We start from the raw sequence: 18,163 nt of genomic DNA on the forward strand, positions 1-18,163 counted from the left end.
AAATATTTCTTTTAACTCCCAAGAATTTATTTTCTTTTCCTCTTATGATTTTGTTATGATCTTCATTTTTCTTTTTCAAGCAAGTGTTTTCTTTCAAAATATTATCAATTTGATTTTTTAAATTTCTTAGTTCAACTTGAAAAGATTCATGATCTTTTTGAGATTTTTTTAAGCTTCTCATTTTCCCTTTTAAGGAAATATTTTCCTCTTTTAAGGTAGAACAAAGACACAGTTCCTTTCCTTTACATTTTGACAATTTATCTTCCAAGCCTTTGTTTTTAACAACTAAAAATTCATTTTCCTCTTTTATTGAGGATTCCCTTGATTTAACCATAGCAAGCTCTTTTACAACACTTTTGTTATTCTTCTTTGCCAAAACTAATTCATTAAACAATTTTGTACAAATTTCTACTACTTCATCATAAGAAGGAATATATTCATCATCATCTTCCGAACTAAATTCCTTTTTGTTTGCCATGAAACACAAGTGTGCTTTTTCCTCCATTTCATCATCATTTTCATTACAAATAGTAGCATTCATAACATTGTAATCTTCTTTTTGAAATTTCTCTTTGTGTTTGATCAAGGGACAATTTGTTATGATGTGCCCTATCTCTTTGCAATTATAACACCTAATGCTATCATTTTTGCTTGTCTCCTCTTTACTAAATTGTTTTTTTTGTTTTTACTAGGAATTTCCTAAAATCTCTTGTGAGTGATTCTATATCATCCTCACTATCCTCATCATCTTCTAGCATTTCTTTATATTTTGAACAAGATGATTTTAATGTCATTCCCAAGTTCTTTTTAGGCTTTTCCGTATCCAAAGTCGTGTTTTTATTTATTTCATAGGTCATAAGTGACCCAATAAGCTCATCAAGAGTGACTTTGGTTAGATCCTTAGCTTCCTCAATGGTAGTTGATTTAGCGTGTCATGACTTGGGTAAAGATCAGAGAACTTTTTCAACATTATCCTCCATAGTATAAGTTCTACCAAGTGCTTTTAAACCATTTGTGATGTGTGTGAACTGAGTGAACATGGATGTGATGGATTCTCCCTCATCCATTTTAAACATTTCATATTCATTAACTAACATATAAATTTTGGATTTCTTAACTTGGGAAGTACCTTCATATGCAACTTCAAGTTTATCCCATATTTCTTTACTAGTTTCATAACCACAAATCTTATTATATTCATTATCACTCAAAGCACAATAAAGGAAATTTTTGGTTTTGAAGTTTAGATCAACTAACCTTGTTTCGATGTCCGATAACTCCTCAAGTTGTTTTAGTGCACCTTTGGCATTTTTTAACTCATAATTTCCTTTTGAGATGACCCGCCACATTTTGAGATCGTGTGCTTGGATGAAGATAGTCATTCGGTTTTTCCAAGCCAGGTAGTTAGAGCTGTTGAACAATTGCGGTTTGGTCACGGATTGTCCTTGGGTAAAGGTGCCCACCAAATGCTCCATTTGATCTTTATGCTCTAGATTTTACTCCGATAAATGCAAGCATCTTGCTTTGATACCACTTGTTAATCATCCCACCCGGGAGTATATAGAGTCAGAAGGGGGGTGAATGGAATCTTTTCATGAATTCAAGATTTTTTCTACAAAATAAAACTCTTGGCAAGATTGCAAGCAATTATATCACAATATATAATGAAAATCAAGCACAAGACAAAAATTAAAGAGTGAAGGGAAAGGAAGCTTAACAACAGTATTTTAACGTGGTTCGGCACCAAGCCTATGTCCACGCCTTAGCACCAAGCCAAGAATTCCACAATCCACTATAAAACTCCTTCACCGACGGAGCAAACCTTACAACACTGGTACCAAACCCTATACTCGGGAACAAATCCCTACCACACTTACCAAGAGCCACAAGGATCACCAAGATGCCTTGCAAGTCAATTCACCAAGAACCTTCACCAAATGATTCACAAAGAACCTTTTACAAGAAGATGAAATACAAATGATGCTCCTTTATTTTGAGCTGATACAAAACAATTCTCACACTACTCTCTTAAGGAATGATTCAAACAAGATTAGAGAACAAGAGAGTTTGAGCACTTGTGAATGAATGGCAAAGATGTAAAGTGCCTAGGTTTTTTATACAATGATATTTTTCACTATAAGTTTGCAATAATAATCAAAACCATGTCTAAACAAGCCAAATAGCTTGTATTTAAAGCCAAAGAGCCAATATAAACGTTAACTAGCCATTGGGAGTGAATCTCATGTGATTTTCTTGAGAACTAGCCATTCTCTAGCCATTATGGCGCTAGGCACGAGGCCAATCGTTGACGAGTCCCCTGCTCTCATCGACTAGTCCTACTCTGCCAGCAATTGTTAACATTCTGCTTGCGACTCGTCGACTAGTGCCTTGCACTCATCAACTAGTGTTGACTAGTTGCTCGTCGACTAGTGACCCCAACTCGTCAATGAGTGCCCTGAATCAGAAAAAAGTCATCAACATAAAAGTTGTGGGATTTTGTCTTAACTTTCCAGAGACACTAAGATTGTCCTTTTTGAACTTTTCTAGAAAAAATTATGCTCCAAATACCAAAGAGTATTCGGGGTTTAAGGCTGCACTACGTTAGTCGACGATTGCTCTATTTTTCCTTGTCAAAAAGCCTTTTAATGACTTAAAAAATTCTTGGAAAAAAGTACTTGAAAGATATTAAGTCCAATTAAGTTTAATACTTCTCCAAAGAGTTTCCCCATTAATATATGATATCTTGTTTATGAAAACACATTTGAAAGCTCGTTTCGATATCTTATATACTTAGTATGTCCTTTATAAAAAAAATATGCTGGACTTTCTTGAAGCTTTAGGACATAAAGCTCGTTTTGAAAAGACCGAGACTAAGTATGTAATAAGTTTATAAAACCAAGATGTTTGAAAACTTGTCCCTTATGAAAACATATTTGAGTTTAGGATTCGTTTGACAAACTCTTTGTTTTATATTTGAAAACTATAAATGTGAGTTTGTGACTTAAATGAAATCTTGTAAACTCATGTGTCCTAGTATGCATGTGCATTATGCTCAACTTTTGCTCATAAATCATGCAAGAAACAAAACGCAAGAGTTATAACATAAACTACCTCAAATACAATCCCTATTACATATTATTTTACACTAAGTTTCCTTTGGTTGTTCTTGGGTCCTTTCCGAGTGAGTGTGTAACGACCCGAATAATTATGATATTTAAATAATAGAGAGGGAGGGAAATGAAAACAGAAACAGAAGGAGGCAGTTGACTTCGTCAACGACATTGTATTTTGGATATAATAACCCAAGAAATTTTTCCAAGCACTCGTTGACGAACACATGGGTTTCGTCGACGAGGGTTCTTTAGGATCTCATCGTTGAGAAGATATCGAGAGAGGGACTTTGGGAAGTCTGAAATTCATTGACGAGTGTGCAAATTCGTCGATGAACTTTCTACAGGACTCGTCGACAAGGTGACATGGCTTGTTGACGAATCCCGCGGTATAAATAGCCCTAAATTCAGTTTAATCACAGAAAAATCAATGTAACTTCCCCCCCCCTCTCTCTCTCTCCTACGGCCTCTCCTCCATCTCTCTTCAATTTCGGCCTCGTTCGTCGCCGGATCGACGATCTGAGGCCACCACGACGCTCATGGAAAAGTTCTTTCCAAGTTTACCGAGACAGATCATCGGTGGGATCGAGTTGAATTTCTTCCCAGAATCATGGTAAGGCTTTTTATTCAGTTTTTGGCCTTCTGGCAGTTGTAGGAAATGACGGAGATAAAGAAATAATGATGTTTTGTTCTGGTGAATGTGGTTTTTAGGGAGTTGAGTAGGAAGCCCTGCGGGTATTAGACTAGTATACCATAGGGGCTTTCCAATAGTCAGGTAAGGTGAACATGCTATGTTAGGAAACTTCATTATGATTTTATTACAAAATATAGGTTGTTATCAAATCATTATTCAAATTATATATATATATTTACAGTTTCTAAAACTTGATAATATTAGTATTTATTGGTGTGGCGTAAGTTGATAACAGAACAATACTATATTTATAGAATTTGTGAATACCATGTTTATAGTTATGAACAGAAATACCATGATGTTTGCATGTTTATAGAATGACGAATTTTTCAGTATATAGAATACTCAGGAAAAATGTATATTTAGTAATTTCAGAATAATCAGTTTTCAGTACCATAACGCCCCGATATTCAAATATATAGATATTCAGTTCAGTTATACAGAAATCAGATTTTCAGTCAGTTTATTTAGAATTTCAGATAAATTCTATGGGGTTATGGTTATTTTAGAAACCACAGTAAAAACAATATATTACAGATATCGGTTACCTATATAGTATCAGACCTTGATGGATCAGACAGCAGAGCACGGTACCGTAGCTACATATATTCAGTTCTGAGTGCAACCATATATTCAGATAATATGTGGTATAGTAGGTCAATCGTGCCTAGTTGGGACAGGCTCCCCATCAGATATGGGTTGAGGAGTGGCCGATCTGACTGACGGAGTATAGTGGTTTATCCTGGTCGGTCAGTTAGGGTATATCCCGCCTACAGGCTGCACAACCTTGTCATGAGGGGTCAAATTATGACATACAGTTATCCACAAGAAAGTTTTCAGTTATTATATGTACATACAATTTTATAGTAACAGTGGGTGTACTTATGTATAGTAGAAGTATTATGAATGGAAAACCTATAAAAGCATATATGTTAAGCAACATGGGTACCGGTGATGGCTTTATATGTTATTTGTACTTGTATTCTCATATTTAGTTATACATGACTATATATAGAAACAAATTTTCAGAGTATTGTAACTCATTTGTCACACACTAGTAATAGCATGTTTCGTCTTACTGATCGTTGGCTCATCCCAATGTTGAATTATTTTTCAAGTGAACCAGCTAGGCGAGCAGAGCAGGCTCGCAGGTAAAGGGGTAGTACTGCCTTTTTTAAGAGTGAGTATTATTTTGAGTGGCATGTTTTGTAAACCCTTGGTATTTGTAAGGGTAGTTTTCGGGAGAACATAAATGTTTGTATATTGTGGGATAATTTAACATTCTGGTATTGTATTATATGTGGTTTTATTTTATATGATTGGTCTTCCCCTGTTTAGGTTAATGAATGAATTTAAAACTAGGGAAAAAGATTTTATTTTATTAGTAGGTCGTTTCAGAGTGTCCTTTTGATCTTTCCTTATTGACGTCAACTTGGTCTGATCTTTGCTTTTGATATAGTACTTCAGGAATTTATCACTAGAACCTGTACTAAACATGATCTGCAAAGATAGGAAACACTAGGAACAACATATATGCTAATATCATCAAAACATTTAAACCATGATAGTGTGGCCACCAAGGCTAACACGTATCATTTCCAAGCACATTGCATTTTAGTTCACCATCTTTGTGATCAACATCTCTCTTGCTCTTTAATCTCATTGTGATTCATTACTTTGAGAGAGTTGTGTAAGGTTTTCATTGTATCAAATATCAGCTTATTCAAGGAGCATTGTTGTTTAAGTAATTCATATTCACTTTGTAAGGGTTCTTTGTGAACCAAGTGTTAAAGAGATTGGTTCCCTATTTGGGCTCTGTGTGAGCAAAAAGGGATTTGTTCCCATGTGAAGGTTCTTGGTGAACCGATTTGTAAGGGTTCTTGGTGAACCTTGCTGAAAGGCTCTGTGTGAGCATAAAGAAATTTGTTCTTTTGTGGTGTAAATGCTTCTCTGCCGATGAAGGAGATTGTGATAGTGAATTGAGAATCCTTGAGTATGTCTCAAGAGGTGGATGTAGGTAAAGGGTTGAACCACGTTAATATTGTTTGTTGACATTTTCTTCCCTACTCTTTAATTTATATCTTGTGCATAGTTTAAATTATATATCTTGTGATATAATCATTTACATCTTGCCATGATTTTATATTTTGAAGAGAAAAGCGAAAATAAGCAAAAAAGTCTATTTACCCCCCTTTAGACTCAACTCTAGAGCCAAGATGTTTCAACATGCCACAATTCGTAAAATGAGTGAAAATGAAGGAAGCAAAGGGTTAAACATTGACCTATTTGAAGAATGAATATCTACAAATCAAGTAGAAGGCACCTATGCTTCAAATCACACCCTAAATCCTCTTTTCAAAAGAATAGATGTATGGTTTTCTTTATTTTCATTTTTTTGTTCAAATAAAATTCCCTTTTTTTACCCCTAGAGAACTTTGAAAATCTTACCTTACCCCCATTTCGATGTGCTCCAAACTCTCCCGCAAGAGGTCCTTTTATAGACCTCCCATGGAATGGAGGGAAAACTAATTTTAAATTTGAATTTTGAAATAACTTCCAATAACTAATAACTACCAATTCTCAATGTCAGAGGTTGACATGTAGCATCAGTAGGATATGTGGCAAGCTCAAAATTTGCAATCAATTCAGGAGAGCGAGTCAAAATTTTGAATTTTTGTCGGACTGGTCGATGGCCTAAAGAAATCGATCAACCGCCTACGAATGGTGCCAAGCAATAATAATGGAGCGAAGGTGAGTCGACCAGTGACAGGTCAATTTGTCTAGTGACGAATTTTACTCTCTTTTTATTTTTTTATTTTTTTTTACTTTTGATATCTTCATTTAGATTATTCTTTATTTGTCAAATAAAGAATATCAACATATAAGAAACACAATGTGGTAAATTCAAATAGTAATAAATTTATAAGTCGACACATCATTGAGTGGTTTAGGCAATCTACTCATACCTTATGCATTCAAGGAGTTAAAAAGAAATTTTTGTGGTTCACTTAAGAAATATTCCAGTGTTTTATTTATTTTGTATGAGATTCACACATTCTTATGTACATCTTTTGCAATATTTCATAATAAATGTCTGAGTTTTCTAGTTATATACTCTAAAGTTATTTTGTTCAAAGTTTGCTATTTCTATCGTATACTACTGTTCATGTGTTTTCATAATTTTTGCACTTTCTCACAAATTTTTACTCTTCATTATAAGTAGCATATTCATCATAGATGTTAATTTGGCTTGCTGAATGAAATTGATGCGGGAAAAGAATTGAGAAAAGAATGAAATCAAGGTAGGAATTGAATTACTTTTGAAATGCAATTATTGCAATTGGTTAGTAACACCGAGTGACTGTAAGTTTCATTTTTTTTTTTCCAATATTTGGTATTCTTCAATTGATTCTATAATAGAATGAAAAATAGTCATTTTTTATTAAATATTCCTCATACATGATATTTTTATTTTATATTATTTTTTATTTTAAAATAGTGTTTCAAACAAGGGGTAAATGCAAGCTAAAGAAACATATATTTTGAATCACGGATGATTTCATATTTTAACTCAAATATTAATTATTATGCACATTCATATTTTAACTTAAATATTAATTATTATAAAGAAATAGCACATTCATAAACTAGTTTGAAAAGTGAAAAAATTGAAATATAAATAATAAAGTTGAAATAATTACAAAATCTTCAATTTTTATTATAATATTTTTACTTTATATTCCTTTGCATTTGTATTATTTTTAATTAGTATTTGACTCTAAATATAAAAATGAGCACTTGTGCGAATCTATCAAGTTTTGAGTTTATTTTAATTTTAAAATATTAACTAAAAATGTTACTTTTCAATTTTCAAGGGATCTTCAGAAGAAAATTTCATATTTCAAATTCAAAATTTGGGATTTTTAGTTTAAAATCTTATATATATACTCAATGAAATTTGGGAAAAAATTATAATTAATCCGTAATTAACTCCAAATAAATAAATAAAAACAATTGGGGTCCAGACTCAAACTTTGGAATTGATTGAGTGGGTTTTATACTGAACTTTTCAAGGAACAAAGAAAGATGATTGGTCGTTTACCATTGAACATCAATCCAAGTACAAATCAGACGGTTGGGATTTACAGACTCCTCCACGTATAGCTTGGTGACGTATTCGCTGACCTCTGTCACCCGCGAGTTGTAGTACCGCCGCGTGGTCAATTTTGTCAGAATGGTCCAGTACCGGCCCTTTTTGGTAATTTCACCTCTATTTTCTCTCTCCTCCCAGCCATAACTCGCATATTTCTAAATTCTAAATTCCGCCAGGAGCAGCAATCCGACCGTTCGATTTTCCACGTCGACGGCCATAATCGCCGACTCATGTGAGTTTCAAATTTTCTTTATTTACAAAAAAGAACCATAAAAATATATATATAAATTCACATATTTCTTCTTCCATGTCGTCTCTCGGAAAGTACTGGAAGTCATCTCTCTTTCTCTCTGTCCCTCTCCGTCTCTATCTTTGTTTCTTCCTTCGAGAGATCCCTAAAACACATCAATCTCCAAACCCTGAGTTTTCTGCTACGATCGCAGTTTCTTTGATTTGTTCTTTTCTTCTTTTAGCTTTCTTCAAAACTCTCTCTTTCTCCACCTGAAAGTTGAGATTTTCGCACATTCCGCTTATCATCGGCATCGGCGTTGGCGACGTCTGATTCTCGATTCGTAGCGATAGTTGCGTTCTTTTTGTTCTTTTATATTGTGATTATTGTGGGAACTGGCTTGATTTGGGTTATTGATTGTGGTCGATTTGGAAATTGGAGGACGAAGAAGAAGCGGGTTTAGGAAACTGGGGTTATTGGGGATGAGAATTGGAGGATGAACGATGCCGGTGCTGCGTAGCGGAGCGCGCAGGGGCCGGGCAGCGAAGCCTAATCCGATCGAAGAATCGGGCGAGGCGATTGCGACGAGGACTCGAAGAAGGCGAGCGCAACAGCAGCAGCAGCAACAACAACAGCAACATAAGAATAAACAGCTGCCGCAACAACAACGGCAACGGACGCATCCGATCAATGAGAACGTAGTGGCGGCTGCGCGAGCGGCGGTAGCTGTGGCACCGTCGCAGGAGGAACATAGGGTTTTTGAAGAAGCTCGTAGGGTCGGTGACGGTGGAGCGGAGGAGAAGGAAGAGGAGGAAGTAGGGGAGAAGCAGATGGATGAATACAATAGTGAAGGAAGCACAGCGCCACTTCCTGAAAAGGTGTGTGTTCTCATGTGCAGTATTTTATCATTGACATTCTATGTGGCATGATTATCATTATGTAGATTCTGATGTTAGAATGCTTGGTTGGGTATGCGGAATTACGTTTCTTTTTAAATGGAGCAGTCCTTTTATTGGCTATGATATTTGGGAAATTAAATTGGATTTTTAGTTTGTATTGTTCTTAAAGGTGCTAATGGGTATTCAGAACCTTTTTTAAAATAAAAACAAAATTTGGGTGAATGATGAACTGAGTGTTCATTATGGCTTCTGAATGTTACCTAGTTTGTACAATGCTAGTTTCCTTTCATCACTCGTATAAAAGTTTCAACCATATAACAACGAATTTGTGCTAAGCATGATATGCGTCATGTCATTATTTGAAGCCAAATATTTGTTTCTTTTACACAATAGGATTCATAATCAACTTCTCACTTCGAAGTCACCCGAACTGGCTCTTAGCATGGCTTCCACACCCTATAAGAAAATGTAAAGATGCAGCCAAAGATACAGGAAATTATAATTTATAAATAAAAGTATAAAACCCTAAAAACAAGAAAATCCCCAAATATACGGAAGCCTAGTACAAATTAAATGAAGCACTCGTAATTACTAATTAACCACAACATTTGGGTCCCATCCCTGACCCTATTCTTTGAAATCAGTCTTTGAATTTGGCCAAAGTAATCAGATCAATAATCCGATTCCCATCCTACATTACCCTGCAGTTTCTCATGTTTATCAGTTTATGTGAACGGTCTAGTTGGATGTTCATACTGTTATTATGGTATATTTTTATGTCATGAATTTTGATGGTTTTTTTTTACATTGAACAGTTCTAATTTTGTCCTTATTCATTTTCTTGTGTGTATGTGCACGCATGTACATGTTGGTATGCGTATGTACATGCATGCACGTAGACAACATTCTTATACATGTAATCGTTAACTTTTTTGGTAGGCCATAGTTATATATCACCTTATATTTCACAATTTGACCACCTTTAATATTTTCATCTATTATGCATCATTTTATTGGTCTGCTTTGTGCCCAGGTATCTCCAATTATGAGTGAGCATGTGAGCCTTCATCAACTGCTAGTATACGTTAGGCTTGGGTCCAGTTTGCCTGCCCAAGTTGCAATGAAGGCTTAAATAGTTCCCTGTGCCTAAGTGTGTTCACATTCAACCATACTGGATAGTGAACTTGCTGTTTATTCATTCACATTGCATATTGTATTGGTCTGCATTACAAGTCGCAATGCCCCTTGGATTGGAAAGCACAAGTTTGTGATTTACATTACAGTACGCATGGTTGGTGTCTAGGAACATTGCTTTTATAGGAAAAAATGGCTTCAGTGTTTTCCTTTAGAGGAGTCTTCCTTTGGAACAAAATTATTAGAAGTAAATTTGTGATGCAATGAAATGGGTGAGATGCTGATATAGGGTTGAGATGTTCTATGGAGAGTCCTTGGAAGTGTATTTCATATATCCTTTTGTTACCTCTTCACACATGGTTGGTGTCTAGGAACATCACTTTTATAGGAAAAATGGCTTTGGTGTTTTCCTTTTGAGGAGTCTTCCTTTGGAACAAAATTATTCAAAGTAAATTTCCATTTAATGAAATGGGTGGGATGCTGATATAGGGTTGATATGTTCTATGGAGAGCCCTTGGAAGTGTATTTCATATATCCTCTTTTTACCCCTTACACTAAATTTATTTTGGGTAATGGGCTCTGCTTAGGGTTTTGGGAGGAGATTTGGGTGGGTGTTCCTTCATTTTGGGAAGATGCCCTTTGTTGTTGCTTTGGGATAGGATTCAGTATTTGGTCTCATTGTGGGCTTTTGGTGCTGGTTGTTTCGGAGGATCGTTGTTTTCAGAGTGCTGTTTTGATTTTTACATCTTTTAGTTCTTTTATTTTCTAAGGAGTATTTCTTATGCTCCTATTTTGTGCTCTTCTATTCTCTTAATAAAATCTTTTCTTTTTCTATATATAAGAAAAACATTATGGCACCTCATGCAGAAGCCTCTAATTTCTCAGTGGCACTCCCATGTTTTTTAATAAAATTGGTGAGCATACTGTTTGGTTGAAAACTATCTTGTGACCTTGACAAGAGCTGAATATTGATGTTTGAAGCTTAATGATGTGAAGAAAACATCTTGGTCTTATATAGAATTTGCAGCTGATATTTTAAGTAACCCTTGTCACTTGTATAGAGTTCAAAATATGTTTTGAAGCTTAATAGCAGGGGAAAAATTTTTGGGAAATGTTTAACCATTGTTGGTAGAAAAAATTTCTTGCAGTTATATGTATATATATATATTAAACACTTATGTAGGATTTAATGAAGGGGAGCCTAGGCACAACAGTAAAGTTGTCGATGTGTGACCGCGGTCATGGATTTGAGGCGATGAAACAGCCTCTTGCAAAAAATGCAAGGTAAGACTGCATATTGTATACTCATCGTGGTCCGCCCTTTCCTTAGACCCCACATATGCAAGAGCTTTGTGCACCAGGCTGCCCTTTTTACTTATGTAGGATTTAATGGTGGAAAGAAAAGCATCTTGGCCTTATATAGATTTTGCAATTGATATTATATAGAATTTGAAATTAAGTTTTGAAGCTTGACAACAGGGGGAAAAATGCTTGGGAAATGTTATGGTTGATTTATGACCACAATGTAGATAGTCATTTATTTATTTATTTACTTATTTATTTGATTCCTATCTTGGCTCTGGTTTGGTTAAAGGCATGACTTATGATAATAGCTGTAAATAGTCAACTATGTTTGAAACCCAGGAGTGTTTTAGCTCCAATTATGCTTTCTGTGTTTCAACAATATACATGAATCTTTTCTTTTTTCCTTCACTACAGGTTCAGGTTGGTGGTTCCCCAGTGTACAAAATAGAAAGGAAGCTGGGAAAGGGAGGATTTGGACAAGTGTATGTTGGTCGTCGTGTCACTGCTGGTCCTGGAGCCATAGAGGTATAGCATTTATTTGTACATACTTTAATGGATGGTTTTCATTGTTTTCTGTACTTCGTTTTAATGTGCATGCCGCATGTATTTAGGTGGCCCTGAAATTTGAGCATAGAACTAGCAAAGGATGTAATTACGGACCGCCATATGAGTGGCAAGTGTACAAGTGAGTATGTTTATTTTTAGCTTTATATTTCAAGTGATGGATCTTTAGAATGTGCTCAATCTATCCTTTGTTTCTTGCTATTTGTATAGCACCCTTGGTGGCAGTCATGGGGTACCACGAGTACATTACAAGGGCCGGCAAGGTGACTATTATGTAATGGTATGTGTTTGTACTGGTCCTGATATTACCAAAGTTTACTCTAGCATTTTATTACCAAACATTGTGGCCTATTTTAGAATGCCTTTGTTACAGAGGACTTAATGCCTGCAGGTCATGGACATACTGGGGCCAAGCTTGTGGGACGTTTGGAATACTACTCCTCACCCGTGAGTTAATAAATTTTTTTATCGCTTTAGTGTTCTATTACATCTTGTGTGTTTAAGTTGCTTATTAAGGTATTTTGTCAATTCCAGAATGCCTGTTGAAATGGTTGCTTGTATTGCCATTGAAGCAATTTCTATATTGGAGAAGATGCATTCTAGAGGGTGAGATATTTTTCGCTATAACTAGCATACATTGTTCTAATTTGTTTATTTCTCATCCAAGTACACATTTTTGCATTTGGGTTTTCCCCTGATTTGTTCTTTTGTTTTGGGATGATATGGTATGGTATTGGAAATTGGAACTATTTATTTGTTTCCATTTTGTGTGTGGCATTTTGCATCTTATAGAGGGATGGTTCTTTGATGCTAGATTTCTTCTTGATGGCTTTTATTCTTCTCTATTACTTATTGAAACACTGTCTGTAATGGAAGCAACAATGTAGTTCCATGTGGAAAGCTGATTAATGTGGAAGAATTGCTAGAACACTTCATATAAATAGTTTTTGTGGAATATATTTACTTCTGGAGCAAAGCCTATTGTCTATTCTATTTTTCTTGAAAACAAATTCTCATTCAGTTGCTTATTTTATTTCTCTGATTTTGAAATATATGATGTTAAAAGTACATTATTGCATCTTTTGGCAGGTATGTACATGGGGATGTAAAGCCTGAGAACTTTTTACTTGGTCCTCCTGGGACTCCTGATGAGAAAAAACTTTTTCTAGTTGATCTTGGATTAGGTATTCTAGTCATCAACCATTTTTACTTCAATCAGTTATATTACTACTTGGTAAAATCTAATTATTGTAAAATCTGGGTTCTCAGCTACTAGATGGCGAGATGGTACAACTGGTTCACATGTTGAGTACGATCAAAGACCAGATGTTTTCAGGTACTACCTTGATTATATTTTGGTTGGTCAGGATACTGTTTATGTTTCTATTTTTGCAGATTTAGCATTGGCCTTCTTATTTGTATTTGATCTTGAACATTGTTGCTTATCGTGTGCATTCCAATCTGGAAGGGGTACTGTTCGATATGCCAGTGTGCATGCTCATCTAGGGAGAACAGGTAGCAGGAGAGATGATTTAGAATCTCTTGCTTATACACTCATTTTCCTTCTTCGGGGTCGACTGCCCTGGCAAGGATTTCAGGTTGGTCTTTTTTTAATTTCTAATTCTAATAAAATATCTTGCTTCTCTTGCATTTAATTTTTTGACAAGAAAATGCTCTTTTTAGGGAGAAAACAAAGGGTTCCTTGTTTGCAAGAAGAAGATGGCAACGTCTCCAGAAGCTCTGTGTTGTTTCTGTCCACAGCCTTTCAGACAGTTCATTGAATATGTGGTGAATTTGAAGTTTGACGAGGAGCCTAATTATGCAAAATATGCTTCTCTCTTTGATGGGATTGTCGGTCCAAATCCAGATATAAGGCCAATTAACACAGATGGTGCACAGAAGGTACTAATTTCTCCATGTGCGTGTGCAGGTGCATGCGTATAGTTTTCTGTTAGTGGGTCATTATCATGGTAGAGTGCAAAGTTGTAAAAACCAAAGTGAGCATCAAACCAGTGAGGCCACCGGTTGGGATCAACCAGTCAGACTGAACTGCAAAATCTGGTGATATAAGAAGTATCAAGTTAAAAAGGAAATTTTAAAAAATATACAATGCACTCACATATCCAAAAATTTCCAACCTACCATTCTAGATTTAAATAACAACTATATTGTTAATGATAGGAAATGGTTCACAATTCATGACTAAGGTTACATTTGGTTTGTGGAATGCCAATTCCTAGAAATAGATTAATTGTAATAGATTTGTTACAATTAGTTATACAAAAAATTATGATGTCATCATAAAGCAAATAACAAAATGAAACTTTTTATGAATCCATAACAAATAACAAGGAATAAACTATTCCCAAATTTCACCATGGGAATGTCTATTCCTTTCTTATTACATGTTGAGTGAAATAATAAAGAAATCCTAAATTTCACATGTATCCCATCTTATTCCAAGGAATAGCTATTCCACAAACCAAACATAACCTAAACTATCAAGAACATTCAATAGTTCAAAAAATACAACTCAAATATCCTCCAAGCATCCACAGATCACAAGGAGAAATGGTTCCGCCAGTGTTCAAAGCGTATTACTGTTTAGGGGAACAAATCATGTTGCACAGAAAATAGAACTTTTTATTCATTTGCCCCCGTCTCTATCCTCATTTTCATTCTCCTTATCTTGTCATTTTTTATTCTTGTCATCAATTTCAAGTGTAGCCTTTGCAACATTTAGAAAAAAAACCTTCGTGGTCATGAGATTTAAAATAAATATGTGGTTGTAAATGTACATGTTGACAGCCTCAGCTTGATATAGGGGATTTATATGCTCAAATTTGCAAACATGTTCAAACAGAAAATATTTAAATTAATGCCGTGTCTCGCACATGGTGATCCGTATATATATATATTGCTGAATTTTGATTTTTCTAACTTTCCTTACATAATTAGCCCCTTACCTATGATAGGTTGCACATCATTTTGTGGGTCTACAAATTGAACCACATCAAAATATCTTGCTAACAAATTCTCTTGGCAAAGGCAGTGGCATCTATTCATCTATTGATTATTTAACCATATTGTACCCAATGTGGCCTCATTGATCCAACTATATCTATCATCTTAAGTACATCCCATTTCAAGAAATATCCACAAACCATGATTTCCTGAACCAAAGTCTATGACCAATCATTGTCCCATAATCAGACATTTCTTGACATGTGGGAGAATTAGCAGGCATTGAAAGGAATGCAGTTCTGGGAGATGAACCTTGCAAAAGCCAATTTCATGTTCATTTAATTGTTGATTATTTGCCATCCCTCTGTTCTAATGGAGGGTTGACCTTGTGAAGGATTGGGTTTGTGGAAAGCGGACACTGATTTGAAGATTGAAACACAAACCTGAAACCCAACTTTGTTTGTTTCCTTCTTCTGTTTTTGTTTTTGTTTTAGTTTTAGTTTTTATAAGTAAAAACTGACAATGCCTCGTTTCCTAGTTCAAAGTTCTTGAAAAATGATTTTGAAGCTAACTAAGACTGCTTGTGTGGTTGATACCGGTTTAGTCAGGTTTTTACAACATTGCTAGTGTCATTTATGTTACCAAATATATTTCTCAGCTGTGTCTTATTTTTTTTAAATATCTTGTGAAGCTTATATGTCAGATTGGTCATAAGAGAGGCCGTTTAGCTATAGAGGATGAAGAGGATGAACGGCGAAAAAAGAAGGTGCGGATGGGAATGCCTGCTACACAATGGATTAGTGTTTACAATGCTCGCCGACCTATGAAGCAAAGGTATGCACAGTATTATGCATTATGCTTATCTAGTTCATGGAATGACAATGGTTGAGTTATAAATGGCCGAAATTCATTGCGATGTCATTTTTCTCTTACATGCACACATGTGTGTTTGCACACTGACATTTACTCCCATCATTATCATAGTTTCCATCTCTTTGGTAGTCTATTAAATGCACTACATCCCTTTTTTCTTTTTCAAATTCCAAGCATTAAAAAAAATTGCAAAATGAAAGATAATGTGGAGGGATGTGTGTCGATGTTGTTATAGGTATCATTATAACGTGTCAGATGTGAGGCTTTCTCAGCACATTGAGAAAGGAAATGAAGACGGCTTATTTATCAGCAGTGTAGCTTCGTGTCAAAATCTATGGGCCCTAATAATGGATGCGGGTACTGGTTTCAGTGCACAAGTGTATGAACTCTCACCCATTTTTCTTCGCAAGGTATTTCCTTCAACCAAATAATTGATGTGTATTTGCAATTCATTATGACGCTGCACATGCTTACTACCACCTATAGCTTGCAGTTATGTATGTAGATTGACGAAGTAATCTGTTTTTTTAATCTGTTGGCTTTTTTTTTCCTTGAAGGAGTGGATAATGGAGCATTGGGAGAAGAACTACTATATTAGTGCAATAGCAGGAGCTAACAATGGGAGCTCTTTAGTAGTAATGTCCAAGGGTTTGTCTCATGCACAGCTCACAAATTTTAATGACAAACATCTACCTGAATATTACCTGATGTTTCATTGAATTGATTCTAGGTACGCAGTATTTACAGCAGTCATACAAAGTTAGTGAGTCATTTCCTTTCAAGTGGATAAACAAAAAATGGAGAGAGGGGTTTTATGTTACTGCAATGGCAACCTCTGGGAGCAGATGGGGTGTCGTCATGTCTCGTGGTGCAGGATTTTCTGAGCAGGTATTCTTGGATATTGTGATGTTACATGGCCAAGCCTTCTGTAGTATCAAAGCATTAGTGCAGACTCATAACCATTACTTAATTTTCAGGTTGTTGAACTTGATTTTCTTTATCCTAGTGAGGGTATTCATCGACGGTGGGATTGTGGATTTCGCATCACATCAACTGCAGCAACTTGGGACCAGGCTGCTTTTGTTCTTAGTGTGCCAAGAAGAACGCCTTCAGATGAAACACAGGAGACACTTCGAACTTCTGCTTTTCCTAGTACACATGTCAAGGTGGTTTCTTTTTGCATTTGATTCATGGCTGTTAGTTTCTCTTTGCCACTGATTTTCTAAGTTTTAAAGGTCGGATTTGTTGTGATGGTTTTTTGCAGGAGAAGTGGGCCAAAAATCTATACATTGCATCGGTTTGTTATGGTCGAACAGTCTCTTGAGCTGACTAGCACACTGGCAGAGGTGTCTCGTAACACTGCTTTGGATGTGCTGTTCTGCCAATCACATAGCTGGCTGGGCGGTACACGCGCTAAAGCCTGGTTTTCAGAACTGGGTTCCAGGCTAGAAAATTTTTGACAGAGTTCAAACTTCCAATTAATTGTAATCAGGAGTGTAAAAGCTTTTATCTAAGACCTCACGATGCCTTTGCAGCGTGGTAGTTCTTTCTCCCTGATTGTCCATGATTAATGGAAAAGCCCAAAGCGATGATGGGTTTGTTACCTATAGTTTGTATAGAAGCTTTCAATAATAAGTACTTGGTTCAGGGCAAATGTGCATATGTTCCCTTATTGCAGAGGATTGGGATACGAATGGTGTATTTTTCAGAACTCGTCTATTTCATTCCCTCTCTTTTAAATTGTACTAACAATATAATTGGAACCAGTGATCCTCATTTAGAACCTAAAAACCCACTATTATATGAAGTTTGCTGTAGCAAAATGCTAACAGGCCAACTATGTCAATATTAACCGCATTTCATGTTGGAAGGTACATCAAGGTTAGCCTTGTGCTTGGTTAGGGTTTATGGGAGTTGTATGTCGCCAAACTTTAGTCTTATCACGGATCAAATGGCACTAACTGAACAAAACTGGGAGCAGCACTGGCATATAACTAGCTAACCCAGATTATACATGACTTGAATCTGTCTATTTTCAGCAGATTGGCATGTCCTAATTGGCTGCTGCCAGCCCATTGTTGGCATGGCGTGTTGGTAATCACATTGTACAACTACATTTTGCTTTCATAAATAATGGATTCCTTCTACAAGCATGCAAATTTTTTCCCATCCAACAGAGAATGTAAAATTTTGCTTTCTCCTGCCTAAGTACATTTTAGGTCCTCTGCAATGCAAATA

General features: G+C 35.7%; 1 protein-coding gene across 1 annotated transcript; it reads left to right on the top strand.

Annotated features, from left to right (window-relative positions):
• Positions 1-8,238: 8,238 nt before the first annotated feature.
• Positions 8,239-17,579, top strand: LOC131163937 (casein kinase 1-like protein HD16). Its single transcript, XM_058120783.1, has 16 exons — positions 8,239-9,064; positions 11,939-12,049; positions 12,136-12,209; positions 12,299-12,368; positions 12,480-12,535; positions 12,623-12,694; positions 13,178-13,272; positions 13,358-13,424; positions 13,557-13,686; positions 13,772-13,990; positions 15,744-15,886; positions 16,161-16,335; positions 16,483-16,573; positions 16,656-16,813; positions 16,903-17,091; positions 17,190-17,579. Exons 1-16 carry the CDS (start codon positions 8,690-8,692, stop codon positions 17,247-17,249), a joined length of 2,085 nt encoding a protein of 694 aa, XP_057976766.1. The 5' UTR covers positions 8,239-8,689; the 3' UTR covers positions 17,250-17,579.
• The last annotated feature ends 584 nt before the right edge of the window (positions 17,580-18,163 follow it).

This window comes from Malania oleifera, chromosome 9, assembly GCF_029873635.1.
Source record: "Malania oleifera isolate guangnan ecotype guangnan chromosome 9, ASM2987363v1, whole genome shotgun sequence".
Classification (NCBI taxonomy): domain Eukaryota; kingdom Viridiplantae; phylum Streptophyta; class Magnoliopsida; order Santalales; family Ximeniaceae; genus Malania; species Malania oleifera.